Source organism: Pagrus major, chromosome 20, assembly GCF_040436345.1.
Source record: "Pagrus major chromosome 20, Pma_NU_1.0".
In the NCBI taxonomy this organism is placed as follows: Eukaryota; Metazoa; Chordata; class Actinopteri; order Spariformes; family Sparidae; genus Pagrus; species Pagrus major.
Genome location: NC_133234.1, coordinates 15,860,119 through 15,877,074, shown reverse-complemented (window position 1 = coordinate 15,877,074; position 16,956 = coordinate 15,860,119). Strand labels below are relative to the sequence as shown.

The window sequence follows — 16,956 nt, the reverse complement described above, 5'->3', positions numbered from 1 at the left end:
ACTGATGTAGTTTACTACCTGCTTTCTTCTATATGTACGCATAGATTCTGCAGTCAAAGGCAGCAGGCACACTACTTCCTTTATCCCTTTTTTCGGTGCAGGGAAACCAAATGTTAGAGAGTTTTACTGTGAAGAATTTAAAGGAAACAAAACGTGTTTGCCACCGGATTAGCGGAAGCTTTTTTCGATAGTGCTGCTTGTTTACGTCACCCAACAGCTGGAACTCTGACTGGTCCAGTGCATCCAGGTACGTCCTTGCCTGATTCTGTGTTTCTGAACCATAACTCGGACAAAACCTGTTCTGATTTAAAACAGTGGCTGAGTTGATGGGGAGGGTTGCTTCAGGGACTGGTGAGATATGAAATTTGATCCTGTAAGCCCAGCTTCATTAATATATCAGTCATGAGTTTGAAGGCTCATCAGACGCCCAAACACTACACAGCTGTTTATAACTCTGGCTGACAGGATTTTACAAGTCTGGAATGTTATCACGGCGACAATCATTTTATCGTTGTGGCGAGATCACAAATTTGATTGATGTATGGAGTCACGTTGTATTCTGGCTGAACTTCACGTCTTGGTCGGACGACCCTCTGGTTTTTTGGGGCTTTTTGTCCTTTGTGTCGACACCCCTGTTTCATTGCTGGACTAGTCTCACTCAAATCGATGAAAGGGGTTCATTTTTTCATGCAATGCGTAAGTCAGTCTAAATGTGGCGTGACTCTTGTTTCCTGTGCGGAACTCTCAAGTGTCAGTCACTCAAAAATGATCATAAACAAACTGATTTTGATTGAAGACAGCTCAATTGTCTAATGTGCTGTTGTGACCGCATTAAGACAACTAATAGGAACACATTACTTACCACATAACTCCTACATGTCCCTCTGCACACTCTGCATGGTCTCACGTTCTGCTTCTTCCCTTGAAGAGCTCAATCAGCAGTCATCGATTGCTATACTAAGATTATCCTACTCTTAAGCCCCTGGTCACCTTGATTGTCCCCTGTTCAGTTTAAAGTTTGCACTCTAAAGTTACAGACGATGACGTGCAACTGTGAGTTCAACTTAGGTTATAGCTTACCCTTGGACTCCCACTAATGAGTAAAGTGGAATTATGGAAATAGGACGAGGTGCCATTTAATTACTTTACAAAACCACTATATGCATATTATGGTACTACTGCCCACACAAAACTGCTCATTCACACCAGCATCATATCGGTGTGATATGCAGTGGCTGTTCACGAGACTGCATATCCTCGTTTAGTGATCTGTGTGTGTGTGTTTGTCTGTTTGTAGATTGTCAGGTAGTCAAATAAGGGAATTTGTTACCAAAAAAGCACATATATTTTGTCTTTTTTCTGAACACTACATGGCTACACAATTCAATATATTGTTTTATTTTTTATTTTGTTTTGTTTTTATTTAAGGACAGTGCCTGTGGTTACAGCCGGTGATCTTTGGAAAGGACAAAGTGACCTGCTTAGGTGTAGAATATGCTCAAAGGCGGGATGACACTTACCCTTTTATAAAAATCCAATGAAGGGAACAAAAATGCTGTATTCACAAGACAGATAATTTAGGCACACACTTGCCAAATTAATCGAGTTGCATAGCAATGCACTGCATGTCCATCCTTATCAAAACCGTGAATGGCTCCAGCTTGTGTTCTTGACTAAATCAGTCTGTCATTGCGCAAACGTCACTCAGTTTTAAAGAGTTCACTCTTTCCTTTTGTCATTAACTTGATATTCATTTCTTAATTGTCTCTGGTATTGTTCTGGTCCGTTGTTGATTGTATTCCCAGCACATTTTTGTTGTCTGTACCAGACACAAAGCAAAGCTTAGCATTCCCCAGCTTTGCTTTTGCTTACTTCTTATGGTTTGTTGCTTTTAATGAATTCTGCAACATGATAAATAACATTTCTGCTCCATGACATTTAGGATGAATGTTGTTGGATTTGAAGCGTCTGTGTGGGAAACCTTAATAGGCCGTGAGCTGTTTTCTTGTTTTGCAACAACCCCGCCGAGCCCTCCATCCTGCTTTTATCTTTTCGAAAAGGGCAAAATTTCTCATTTTGACCTGCGGTGGCCCAGCAGCTCACATCTGTACGTTTGGTATTGCTTGTTTGATGTTTAATCGTGGAGATGTACAACAATCTAACATGAGCCCTCAAAAAGAAAAAAAATCAATCAGGTGATCAATCTCAATTTCATGTGGCTGTTGTTTTTTTTTCTCCTCAGCTTTACCTCCCCCAGGGAATGTTTTCAGAGTGATTCAACAACGCTGTTCTTACACAGAACTCACCCGAACTTTTCTCTCGTTCACTCTCCATTAGTGAGTCTGTAACTGGTAAAGGTAATGGTTAGTCTGTAGAGGAATGATTTAAAATATTATAATATCAACATGGGCTGCATTGAAGCAATAATTCATTATTTATGGTAGACGTTATATATGAAACGCACTGATCGTGTTCCAGATTTTAAACCTTTTTGTGTGTTGCTTGTGTTGGATAGATACATTACAGATGGCATAGACTGGTCTTTAGAAAAATATGTCATACAACCCGAAGTGGGTCGCTGAATATACTTGGGCGGCCATTGATTTACCTGGGCAGCCCGCCCAAGTAACATATATGTGTGGGAAACACTGCTCCAACACTGATGTATCTGTGATAGGCCACTATCAGCAAATGAAGGCAACAGATGTATGTGTCAGCCTCAAATTTATTTAAGATTTACATTAAATATCAGCAAAATTTGAGAACATGATGTTTGGTCAGCCAGTGTGAGGTCTTTTTTTAAATTTTAATCTCCATCTGAGATAATTGAGGCTCCACTTGAAGAGCTGCCTGTGCCTCTTAGTAATGAGTCACCGTTAGCTCCCAAATATCTAATCAAGATTTTTGACATATTAATTGAATACCACCATTTCCATCACTTTTTTTTTCTGTGTACACCCTCAACAGAACTGTGATAATGTAAAAAATGAATAAAGTGCTCTGTCATCCTCTTTTTCTAAAGCTGTCATATAGATAAAGTCCCTGATACCCCAAGATGTTTATTCGAACGTCTTCTACAAACGTTTTTTCACTTGTTCATTCGTACAATGCTATCAACCTCTCCAGACTTCATCTGAATTTTGCCAATTAATAGCCGGACTAATGAATATTTAATATATTCAGAGTGAGTGAGAGTGGGGGTCTGGACACAAGAATCTCAGGGTTATTACTACACCAAGGACAAATTTCTATTCACGAATGAGACCACCAGAGAACTCCAAGCTCTCATACAGTTGACGCAAACAGCCACACAGTTTTATTTAAGGGATAATGTGAGATAAGTGGAACGTGCTTCAACAGTGAAGCTAAAAAGTTCTGTTTTCTGGGCAATTTACCATTAGCTTAGCCCCACTCCTTAGCTGCTGTTACTACACGTGTCAATCTTTCCTTATTCTTGCTGACTTTTTAATGGGTCCTTAAACTTTTCAAAACAAGACACCTATATACCTATGACTTCATGTCTGTGTATGTAAGTATGATGAGGAAAAATGTATGATTGTTTAATTCCCACATAACCCTGCTTTGCTTACATTTTTTATTAAAACAGGATTTAACTATTGTTAGCCTTCACAGTAGCATCCAGCATCATAAGCCTGAACCATGAGCCCATAACACCCAACAAAATGTCAGCAAATCAAGTTTTTATAGTTTTGACATATATACTCGATACGTTGTATTAGTACACTTTTGTATGAAATTGTTCGTAAGTCTGCGCAACACACAATAGAGATATATTTATTGAACTTCAGAGAGGTGCAGAGGAAGGGCAGGTTATGAGTCCAATCATCTCAACTGCCTGATGTGCTTTGTAATCTGAAGTACAATTAGATCTTAATGCGACACACTTAAGCTCATCACAAATCCAATACCAATCAGTGATGTCCTTGGCACTAAAATGGTGGCCTGTTTCGATATTGATCAGACACTGCGTTGCTGATGAAAGTGTGGTGCTAGTTGTTTTACAATATTGATTAGAAGGGAACAAGAGAAGCTATTTTCCGTTGAGTCTAAGACACAGAAATGGTGTCACTCTTGGGGAGTAACACGGCTGTAAGAGAATTTGAGTATGTCTCTGTAAGCTGTATACTGTATGTTGGTGACTCATGTTGCAGGCGTGATAGTTTTCAGTTTCTTACTTATTATTGTCCAGTTTCAAGTCTATTCCTGTTCCTGGTAATTGTAGTGGGATGGTTAACAAAAGCTGTGTTATCACTGCAGTTTGCTTCATATAAAAAAATATCGAATGGATAAAGTATTTTTACATTATGATTTTTTTTTTGTACTCCATTCAATTCTGTTCTATTGCATTACAAAATGAAAGACCTCAAATAAATCTCGGGCTCGGTGAGTAATGTGGGGTACAAAATAATTCCCCATGTGTGTTGGGTGTGTGAGTCTTTCAGTGGGTCATCATTGATATCTGCAATTGATTTTTAGCCTCATGCTGTAATAGCCATGAGGGTGTATATTGCCGTATTATTATTTTTTTTATTATTTTTTTTTCATTCTTTCTCACTCTGAATCCTTTGATGTGTATTATAGGCTCTTTCATGGCATCTTATCATAAACTCAAGTTGCAGTATTTTATAACATTTTTGTATAGGTATTATGGCCATCATCACACACTATCATCATGATTGGATTACATTAGATAAACCACTCACTGGAAATCTTATGTGGTTTTCAATACATTGGATGACAGTGACTTCCTTTAGTTCGTCATTATCGACAGCTGAGATTCAAAATGTTTGTTTTTGTCTTTACAAATGTTATGTGTTTATGAGGGCTTTTTTTTAATATTTATGATTTATATCATACTGTATGTAAATAATTAGGTCCAAAAGACTGAGCCCACACTGAAAATCTCTAATACTGTCACACAAACTTGCAAATAATCAGGAAGTTTGAGGATTCCCAAAGAAAAAAAAAAGTGTCAGAAGTCAAATTGTTATTCTAAGCAAAGACAGATGTTTTCAGCATCAGATCATGGCAAAACTAAATGTTTGCATGCAGTGCATAGAACTCTAATAACTGGATTTGCAGAAACTGGATTAGTTGTATCCAAAGCACGATCAGACAGAACCCAAGCACATCACGAGAAGCTTTGTGGACCGATGTCAAATCATTCTTGGATAACATGAGTCCTCAGGTTTTGCAAAAAAAACATGCCAGAAGTCCATGCCAGCTTGAGTGCATGCTGTCATTGAAGCAAAAGAAGGTTATTAGAAATAGAAAGATATTCTGAAATTCATGTACATTTTTTAAGATCATATTATAGTTTGTAATTAAAAAAAAATTATTACATTCATAACAAATGCAAAACAGAAGTAGACGTATCTTAGGACCTCGCCGTATGCATATAATGATATTTTATTATTTCAGTAGAGCATATTTCTCGCTCCTTTCTTTATAAATCTAATGCGTGATTAAACTCCATTCTGTGTTTTGCTCATCTGTCATCTGTGTTTGACTTTACAGCAACTGATGAGAGAGCGTCAGCAGATGGCCAGCCGTCCATTCGCCTCAGTCGCTGTTGCACTTGACGCCAGGGGAGAACAAACAGAACTGTTGCAGCATGTGGTTGACGTAAGTCCTGCTCTCTTGCTTACACACACACACACACACACACACACACACACACACACACACACACACACACACACAGATGATTACCAAATTAATGCTAAAACAATGTAACATCTTGAGTCTAAAACAAACTGGATGCCAGAAAGTTTCCCCATCTTTTCATTTTCACACAGGCATTTGATACAAGCAAGCTCAGATGTGTAAGTGCTCCTGCTGACGTATAGAAGATTATTTTTTTGTGCTTAATAATTAGGCCTCATTGTGCTGTCCTCAACCGCTCCTGTCCTGTACTCACAATATATCCTTTTATCCACCAAAGAATCTGCCAGTGATGGTCCTTTCTTCCCATGTCTCTCTTGTTTATATGAATTGCTCTCTGCAGTCATGGCTCAAGACTTACTGACATTTTTCTGTCAACATTTGAAAAAACATCTTTTATGTAAAGCGATGTCATGTCCAGAGTTTTAAAGATTTATATAGATTTTTCAACACTTTTTTATGGTTGAAAAGTTAGTCAGTATTTGAAAAGCTTCACTGAATCAGAGAGGGATATTAAAGGAGACCTTTTTCGGGGTTTTTTCCCTTTAATTCAGAGTTTTATATTTGTCCTTGTGCATGTAAAAAAAATCTTGAAAGTAAAAATGGTCAGTCTGCACCAACAGAAGCTCCTCCCTCCCACAGAAAACACTGCTCCTGAAACGCTTCGTCAGTAGTCTCGCCTATAATCCCGAGACTTTGTGACATCACACTACGTCACAGATTCACACATGTGCATAATTTATGCTTTGCAGCTAGTTTGGCACGTAAGAATTGATTTAGCACAGCTGCTCTGTTGTTGTTAGCGGTGCTGGGTCAGGCCTGTGTGAGCTGACCAATCAGAGGAGACAGGTTATTTGAGAGGGGCCGGCATTAAAGGGACAGGAGCTAAAACAGTGTTTCAGACAGAGGGGGGATACAGTGCTGCAGCACTGGACAATATGAGAAAACTGATGTGTTTTTGGTGCACTAAAGCATGTACACCTATTCTAGTAGTGACCCAAAATAAAATTATGAACCCAAAAATGAGCATAGTATGTCTCCTTTAAAATATTTAAATAGGACATTTTTATTAGTGTTCTATATCGTTACTACATGTTTCTGTTTAGCCTGATTTTGCATTTAATTTGGATTAATTTCTCCTCACATACTTCTACACACATGAAATGTTCTTGACTGACAAGTTGCTACCCACCTCTTTAATCCTCTGACGTGAATGCCTCCCATACAGACAGAAAGTAGAGAAGAAGTCTGGCACTAAGTACAGCCTATAGGACTCGATGCCACATGGGATAAAAGCATATCTTAAAGCAATATGGGAAGCCAACATCCTCAAATTGACATCGGGGGACCAACAGTGTTTCTTCAGCCAGGGCCAGCGCTGTGTCACCTGCCTTCTGAGAGAAATAAAATCACTGTGGCAACCAGCAAAGAGGCACTGCATTAGCTATTAGTGCTGCGCTGAGTGCTACTCACCGTGCATTATGGTATGTGAAGGGCAATGTAAAGAACAAAAGAGGAGGAAAACAATGCTTCTTAGCTCTGAGTGCACTTTATCGTTGCACTTTATAAAGCGGCGAGATACAATCTGAGTCTGAATAGTGTTGGGAACCACTGCTTTACCTTGATTTAAGTAAAATGTTAATCACATACTTGTCAGTGTGTGTCCTTCTGCTATCTAATCATTTATTCCACCCCTCCCTTTCCCGTCTCTGCCTCTGTTCCCGTTAAGGTAGAGACTCTGCATCCACTGGAGAGTGTTGCCGTAAACACTGTCCTAAGCTGTTTTGGAAATGATAACTGAAATAAAAACACATCCTCAGTCTTCTGTTTCTCGACCCTTTCAAGATGCAGACTGAACCTGTGGACGCTTAACTTTCAGTTTCTCTTAGATGTCCGCACAGCTTTTAAGGAAGTTACTATAAAAGAATTGTCGCAGAAAACGCAAGAGAACTTTGTTGTTTTGGTAATAACGTACACGCCTGTGTCTTAATTTTATTTAACAGAAATTTGGCATCCGAAAACATAAATACATTATAAATGCATTTGTAATAATTAATTAAGTGCTATTATGTAAATCATTTCCATTCCAGTAGTACGTGAATGGTCTCAAATCATATTTACTATCTGAGATTAACCTGGCCTTAGTGTCTGGTGTGATGTTAATTCCAGATGTGCAGTAGCCAAATGCAGTATTAACATTGTATATACTTACTGAAAGGTCATAAAGCGTACCTTGCAGGGAATCAGCTATTCTAATGTTAAATAGACACTTCTCTGTTGAAAAAGGAAATATTTCTGTGGCCAGTCATGCAGATGCTGTAGCAGCCATAATAGTCTGCAGCTTCTGAGCTATTTATTCAAGCGCTGTCTTAGACATTTGTTCATCTTGTTAGTCCAACATGCAAGTTCTCAGGAGTTACTATAATATATGACACATTTTAGTTATTAGGGATACACTATTACATCGGCTGAACATCGCCTTGTTGTGTCTGGCACATTCATGAGCTACTAGCTTGTGACATCCCTGCCATCAGTTTGTAAGGCTTTGTAATTAGTAAAAAGAGTTTTATCACTGAGCAGGTAGCTGTACAGAAGGCTAACAAGGCTTATTTTGAAAGAAAAAAAAAGATTTTTCATGTGAAAGAAGGTCATATTAAGGATATATCTTAATTTTGTATGATTGAATTTGTGCTCTTTCAGAGATAGTGTTATTATGAAGGGCTGACTTACTTTAATAACTAAAACAGGTCCATTATGTTTTGTTTCTTGGCACAAAATAGGGAATAATCAGCTACAGAAAACAGATTTTAAAAGAAGATGTATGTTGTTATTTCTTCATACATACACAGGCCTGAAATACACACACACACGCACAAACAAGACCTGTACAAATGCATTAACAGAGAGGTGTCAGAGCAAAGGGGGCTGCCTCGTATGGGCACAAGGAGCAGTTAGGGGTTTGGTGCCTTGCTCAAGGGCACTTGGGCACTGCTCAGGAGGTGAACCGGCACCTCTCCAGCTACCAGTCCACGCTCCGTATAGACTGGTCCGAGCGGGTCTTGAACTGGCACAGTATTGCATTGAGTTGCTATAACTGATACATCCACATATATGGAAGCACGCTACCTCGCTCAAGAAGACTTTGCCAGCTTTATAAATATTTCAGCGTATTTTGGACTGGTTCCTTGAGAAAAATCTAATCTAAGTGGTTTCAAATGTGGCTCCAAATGCAAATGCATGTGTTGGACCACATACAGCTCAGCATTGCGTGCTTTGGCACCAGCTGAAGGTGAACCATATGAAACGAGCCTAATTCTCTTTTATAAAGGTTAATTGGTCAGCATCTGGCACCACTTAGCTATTGGAAATATTTGTTGATGTCAAAGAGGACACTGATGCCACGCTAGCATCACTGCTCTCCTATTTGTTTAATCTGCTCTGTTTGTACTTTTAACTCAGAGCAACTCGTTCGCTGACTGATGCAGACAAGACAAATTATAGAGATAATATTGGCATATAAACATCCACATTATGGAAGAAGTATCTGCAGTTCAAGTCTGATGTTTGCTTAAAATATTCAGTTTCGGGAACAAAGTTTAGAGTGATTTTTTGAAATATCAGTCATAGCTGATGCAATTTACGCAGGAAACAAGACACAGAAGGGCTGCGGCACAAAAATGACCCCTCACACTCATCCCAACACATGAAAACATTTAAGACCGTATTCTGTGATTGTACTGTCAGCGCCGATCTCACTGCATTAGTTAGTAGCAGTTATCTGACACTAAATCTTTGCAGACACTCCAGCTGGCCTCAGAGAAAATGAAAACAGCCTTTGTGCCCGTTTCCTCCATTTTTGGTTGGTTGGTCCAAACCCCCAAGAGATGGACATTGCTGTTAGTGACCAAGATGTCAGCAGCTGTTAGACAGAGAGCCAATCGGGTCCAAAACACTTCAGGCCCGGGCCTCGATGTCACAGATGTCTCCATTCACTGTGGCTGGCATTCAACATATGGAACCACTAACGGACAGCTAGTATGATGGATGACACCTTTCAGCAGGGGGAAGGAAAGCAGATCCATTGTGTGTTTGCATGTGTGCATGCATGTTTATGTGCTTGGATGCGTATGAATGACCGTAATACAGTCCTCGCGGCTGATTAATGCATTGTGGAAATGCAGGCTGTGTAAATCTTCTTTGGGAGATATGAGAATGGACAAAGCAATTTTAAATGCTTTGATAGAAAATGCGACCGTATGATTGAAATGGAATGAAATGATGTATTAATGTTTTTATTCTCCTTGGCATTGTCGGAAAATGTCCGATATCCCAAATTAATAGAAGCATTTCGCAGAGAGAGAGCGAGACGAACTTTAACTTTGCTATAATTGCTGCCTTTCACACAAACAATCTTTTTTTACATTTTTGTTTTTACTTTAATTTTTAAAAAAAAACAAAAAAAACCCCCAGCATTTTTTGACAGTAATGTGGAAGTGTCCACTCTAAGAATAGTCATCACTTGGTCAATCAATTGAGGCCATGACAGCATTAAAAAAAAACGTTATTTGCCTATAAGTGACCAGTAATAATACTTTTACTAATAACATTACCAACATTAATATGGATACAAATACTAGTGATATTATCAACTTCATGTTTAAGGGCCCAGCCACACCAAACCGACATCAAGGAACTAGCAGAGACGAAGACAGACTGTTGCGTCACTTCACAGAGCTGCACTTGAAAACGCCATAAAGGCAACAGTTGACAGCCAATTAGTGTGTTTTTTCTGCGCCTGGAGAAACCGTAAGACTCAGGACTGAGGATATACAAGCCGTTATTATGATAAAGCAGTGTTTTTGCGTCTGATAAAAGGCTGTAAGGGGAAAAATTGGGAGAAACAGCACTAAGTGGGTGAAATCATGGATACTACAGTCACAGGCACATGGGGTTTTCCCTTTCTTTTTCCGTCTCTCTTCTTGAACACTGATTTTATTAGCTGAAAAGCCAATCAAAGTGATTTCGCTCACCAACGGGTTCTGCTGCTGATTATACTTACTCAGTCGAGGGTCCACCAGTGGCAACAGTATGGGACAGCAACAACTGGGACCACAGATGCTCCCTCACTGCCCCAACTTTGTCCGACAGCTAATCGTCGGTCTGGTGTGTCAGGGCCCTAATGTGTAGGTTAAGGAATAGGTCCAGTTAAACAAAACTTGAGGTGATGGTGGTCATACTGTATATTTATTACGTACAGTCAAAGGTTCAGTGGTTACGTTTGGAGTGGCAGTAGAGACAGGATGTGTAAGCAAAGGGTGTTTTAATGTATACACAGTTTATGGGTTTATCCAGTGACTGGTGCGATGTACACTGTATAGTAATTGTTGAGATATTGACATTAACAACCCTAGAGCTCTGTTGCTAGCATTGCTAAAATTAGGAGTCGTCATGCATTTAAATCAAACACTGCAGCAGTCTTTCTACATATGCTATACAGCAGTGACACAGCTTCTGTTACAAGTCCTCCAAACTAGAATGTTGCCTCAGTGTCGCTAATTTGTTTGGAACAGCTGTAACGATGTTTCAGTCAGTGGTTCATGTACATTAAGTGTAGCCTGCAGTGGAATCTGTGTTCATCAAAAATCAGTCTAGGTTGATGAATGCGGCTTATATACTGTAGCTATTCATTAGCAGAATCACTTGAATGGACATGAAACGGCTGGCAATTTAATTACCTTTGTATGTCAGCGGTAGATATGTGCCTCTCGATCACGAATGTACCTGAAAAGATGCATGACATTATAGTGCTCTGATCATGCGGCCTAATTGGGTCGAGGAACAGTGCACATAAGCAATCTGTGTGTCTCTTTTGTTTGCTTTCACATGATGCCTTTAGAGGAATATGAGTCATTCAGTGCATTAAATATAAAATAATTGTAGGTTAGAGGTAAGCAGACTTAATGTAGATCCCCGGGTCCCTCCTACAGCCGATCCAGGGTTACGACATAGTTTTAAAGCGAAGTATTTTTAAATGAAACATATGTTGAAAGGGTAGATGTTTGAAATCTGGCCTTGTAATGTTTATTAAATAAAGTTATATGGCTTGAGTAAAAACTTTGTAGAACAGTTTAACAATTAATTGAGAGTTAGAGTTTGTGTCTGTCACATTTAATATTCTTTCTATTAATACTTTGGTCCACCCTTCCATTTCTTTCTTTCTTTCTTTCTTTTTTTAATAATTCTTCACCTTTGTCCTTGTCTCCATTCCCCTCATCTTTCGGTCTGTCTGTGTTAGTTCCAGCTGATTAATAGAACAGGCAAATGGAAAACAACCTGTGCCAATGCTGACAGCATTCATAACCTCAGCAAATTATTAGTATTCTGCAAAGAGGGCTGTCTGTTGATGAAGGACAAATTCAGCACCTCTCAGATTCAACATTTAGTCGCATGTTTGTCACTAAAAGGCTTCGAAAAATTGTGTTAAAACATTTACTCTTTTTTTAACTACAGAGCTGGTTCATTGTTGAGCAAATCATTGGCTTCACCTTTAATTAGCTCCTGTATCTGGACGAACTAATGAATAAGTCATTTCCCTATTTTCAGAATTGGCCTTTCTTTTTTAGTGGCAAAATTTCTCGAGTTAGTAAAATTGAAATCACACTCGGCTTGCGTGACAAGCATGCTAATACAGTAGTTGACGCATGCACAAAACACTGGTTTGGTAAATGTGGCTAAACAATGCAGTGCTATTGTAAATAGCTACCATTAGCTGCTACGCTCTTAATTTAAAGAAATCTTAGCCACACCAACTGACAAATTATCACAATCCTGGATGTATTTGTTTCTTCGTCTAAAGTTTGTCTCTTCTAGTTGATCTTTTGAGAAGTTTTCAAGATAGTTGACAATTCGTATTTGTATAAAAATGTATTTTCTCATCCACTGTGTGCTGTGAAATGATCACCCATACTGTCTGTATTTTGAGGTTCATTATTATGATTACTATTATGTTATGAGGCCCTCAATGTCACTGAGTAACTAAGAAACAATCTGTATCTGTTGTGAACTGTGGCATTTGAAATGGCAAACTTAATTGAAAGTTGCTCGGGGAATTACACTGCACGCTTCATAGGAAACAAGATTGCACTCACTTTTGATAAGCACTTACTTTTGAAGTTTTTGCACTTACATTGCAAAGAGTGGGTGAAGATACTATCGTATTAATTTACATCAATTTTATGTTAAGGAACGGTACCTTAACAGCTTTGACATGTGTATATTCAGTAAATCGAGGGTCTTAGAGTACAGTTGTAGTTTCCACAGGGTGAAATAAGCAAAAAATTCCAGTGGAACATGTGAATACAAATTGGTGCACCCCTCTCCTCATTCTCTCATGTTTCAATGCATCCCAATTTTACCACCATTTTGCCTCTGCTGATTTTGCCTCCAACTCATCTCCATTTAAAATTCAGCCAGACACAGAGAAAAAAGGCAATTCTATTCAGACATGTTATTATTCCCCAATTTCTACCCGCTCATCCAAAACATGCTGTGAAACCCTTGACATTCATTATCAGGATGACATGTTTTTCACGCTTGAGACAAGCAGTTTTGGCCATTAACTCCGAGGGTAGGTCATTGCCTCGACACGTGGGCCGTCTGACAGGGACGCACACAAGTGTTTTTTGTTGTGTGACCAATCGAGCCATTTGTCTCAGGAGGAGGGTGACTGGTCTTAAATGCAGCAGCTCCAGCAGCTAAAATCGGTGACCATTGTTCCCCCCAAAAAAAGAAAATTCAACAGCACATTTGCCATCGCAGAAACAAAACTATCAAGACTTGTGTGTGACAGTCACATCACTTTGATTTCAGCTTGGTAGGTAGAGCAGAGGTATGCCAACCAAGAGGTCCAGGGTGTCAATTAAATACCTTTATCAAGCATTCTGTCAGTTGACCTAAAATAGAGCACTGCAGGGATGACATATTTTTGCAAGCTTACTCGATGGCTAGCATTACCATGTCTCCCCAGTCTGCAAGAGCACTAGTATGAACACAACAAAGCTGTTTGCCTGTGTTTGGCGTGATAATGATTAATGTCCCTGACAACCTTTTGTAGTCTCATGTAACCAGGTGTTAGCCACCGTCTCTTTATGAGACACGTAAAAGCCTCAAAATTCTTGAGTGTGGTGTTCACTGACACATTTTATGTTGTATGTTGTTTGTTTCTCTTCCCAGGGTGCACCTAAACCAGTTGCTATGGAGCCGTGTTCAGGAGGGAAAGCTGCTGTATTGACTGTCCTTTTGCGTCTACCCTCTGGGCCCTCAGGCTTACCTCCACCAGGACAGTCAGGTAACACACACACACAAATGTGTCATCTTTTGATTAAAGAAAAAAAAGATTAATAGGTCACTTAAAAAAAAAAAAATAGATATATTATATGCCACATCAGAATGTTGATTGAAATAATAACATTTTAAGTGATTTCTGTTGTCAGGCTTGGCTCACACCTGCTCAGTTGACGATGCCAACGGCGTCTAAATTAATTACTTGAGTTGATCTAATTATGATGGTCAGTCGATGACATTTCACTGCGTAGCAACAATTAGCACAACCTTCCAACTTTACAAACGTCTCACATCCTCGCGGTCAGTGATTTTACAGAAAAACTACTTTGTAAGCTGTTCGCTCTGCGCAGTTATGTTAGTTATAGTGTATTTTACCAGACAGATGTTGAGCATGGTTCAGTGACCCACAAGTCTTCATGGGTTTTTGTATTATTACAGTGAGCGGTTTAAAATGAGACTCACTGAATTCAATTTATTATTTACTATTACTATTGACGTATTATACAAGTGTAATCCATCAGTTTTTCAGCTGAACAAAGCAACTTTTTGGAAATTGCCCTTACATTTTTCTTTCCTTTTCCTTTCTTCAGGAATCATCGTCGCCAGTGCGCTGATAGACGTTTCACAGCAGAAACCATCAGATTTTAAGGACAAGTCCCAGGCTTTAAAGAGCAGGAAAGCCCTTCCTCCAGCTCACCAAGGCACCTGCGTCTGAGTCCCAACCCGTCAATCCATTGGATCCCTTTTTGTACCATCTGAGGTCACATTGTCCCAACATGCTGCAGGTCCCAGCTGGAGGCCTTGCCAGAGGCACGAGTCATGGCTAGAAGATTTCATTCGGCTGCTACCACTCAGTCCCAAGAGCACAACCCTTCTCCAACCTCTCCTGCCCCCTCTGCTCTGCTCTGCTCTGCATAAATCAACCTCTGGTCAGGTGATCAGAAATCCTTCTCCAGTCTTTGGAACAACTTTTCCTCCACATCTCTTCAGCTTGGGCAGTCGTCATGGCAAAGCTTGTGCCGAGAGGGAACCTGGCACCTGGCAGATTTATTAGGAGGATGTGCCCCTTTGACACTTCAGTTGTAGACATTTTGACACCTCATTGTCCATTTGCTCAGCATGAGGGAAAAAGGAAAGGGTGTCTGTACATTGTGGATTTTATCAAAGTTGGAAGTATAAGAGATGGTTTAAAAAAATGGCTGGTAGATTTCCAGTCAATGATGCTGCCTATGGAGGTTTTTGTTCTTCTTTTGCTTGCCAACAAGTGGTATTCTATGGTGCTAAAGCATTTCATTTTTATGACCAGCCTGACTCTTAACTCAGCCTTTGCTGTGTGGACTGAATTCATTCTGCCTTTTTGTGGGGGAAGCTACACGCTAAGCTATCTGACTCTTTTTAACCCCCGCTTGTTATCATGATAGTATTTTGACAGCTAGAGTATTACGTCACACCACTTTTGCCGATTTGCTCGATCGATCTGTTTTAGCATTTACTGTACATATGTATCATCCACCCAGCTGAAGCTAAAGTCTGTATTTTCTGTGGGGTACATATACAAATGCTGCAGAGACATGAGACTGCAATCACTACCAGCGGCATGTGGGTGAAGACTGCAAACTGGAGGAGCCACGAACAAATCATCAGTCATCAAAATAAAGCATGGAACACTCCCCAAACTTTAGAAAAAGATAAATACATTTTATTCGCAAACTGGAAGTTTCCTTTGTTGCAAAAAATCATTGTGTTAACTGTTAAAGAAGTTACAAAAACACAGAGAAACACTGGCGCTCTTGTCAATTCTTTCTGTAGTTTTGTTATCATTTTGCTGTGCAACTTGGACATTTTGATCTCGCCCTTGGATTGGTGTGGTGGGTGGATGCCTCGTAGGAGAAAAAAACGTCTGCATACTAAAAATTAGACCAGGGACATCGTGCTCCTCTGGCTGTTTACTAGTTTGTTTTGTACATTTTTTTAAGAGTCTTCTGAAGCTACGACTTTGTTCCCATCTTTGAGTACAAGGAGTTACTTTACCTTTTTATAATGCCTTGGCTTTCCATGAACTCCTAAGGAGGGGGCATGTTGATCTGCAGAATTTTAAAAGCTGTCGACCATTTTTAGCCCACGACTCCACCCTGAGCTGTACAGTGTCTTGTTGGAACAAATGTGAGTCTTTGTCACTCTTATCTCTTGAGATTTCATGTGTTTGTCAGGTTTTTATGACAGAATGGCAAGAGATTCTCATTTATTTTAGGCCTTGTCACCTGTTATTATTATATCTATGATAAATTGTCTTTTGCTACACTTGTGAAAAGAGCATTTCTGTTAATATTTTGTTTTGATATTTAACGGATTCCTGTGTAATAACACATTTACCTTGATTATTATTGTTGACTTAAATCGGTCGATTTAATGTCGACTCCTTTTTGAATTGTACATCTTTTAAGGACTGTATGGGCATTGTCTTTCTGTTGCAAAGTGGTCATTATGATGCATTTCATAAGGAAAGTATGCCAGCTAATGTTTTTATTTTGTGTTTGTAGAGTAACCCCATAACAGTGTCATTACACAGGAATCAGGGTCTCACTGTACCGTGAAAAAAAGATGATAAACTGCATATCAGTAATATTCAGTGTATTTTAAAGATGGACAACATGCCAGAAAATAAAAAAACAAACCTGAAAAACTTTTGCATTGAACTCTTTTCACATACAGTACTTACATTTTAATACAGGCATTGACTTCTACTCTATATTTCTCGACTGTCTGCTTCTGCCTTTGTGGTGCTTTTGTCTCTGAAGCTTAATTTCTGATTGCATTCTGGCACCTCCTGTCCAAAACTGGTTAGTTGACTCAGCTACAGAACATTTTGATTTCCCTCTGAAAATTGTGTTAAGCCTCCTTTGCACATAGTTCCCTGGAAATTACTAG

The 16,956-nt window shown here is 39.3% G+C and overlaps 1 protein-coding gene across 1 annotated transcript in view; it reads left to right on the top strand.

Moving 5' to 3' along the window:
* atrnl1b (attractin-like 1b) overlaps positions 1-16,711 on the top strand; it is a 75,460-nt gene extending 58,749 nt beyond the window's left edge. Inside the window, exons 27-29 of the mRNA XM_073489459.1 lie at positions 5,539-5,646; positions 13,918-14,032; positions 14,619-16,711. Coding sequence (XP_073345560.1) covers positions 5,539-5,646; positions 13,918-14,032; positions 14,619-14,743 — 348 coding nt within the window. The 3' untranslated portion in view covers positions 14,744-16,711. The remainder of the gene's footprint in view (positions 1-5,538; positions 5,647-13,917; positions 14,033-14,618) is intronic.
* The last annotated feature ends 245 nt before the right edge of the window (positions 16,712-16,956 follow it).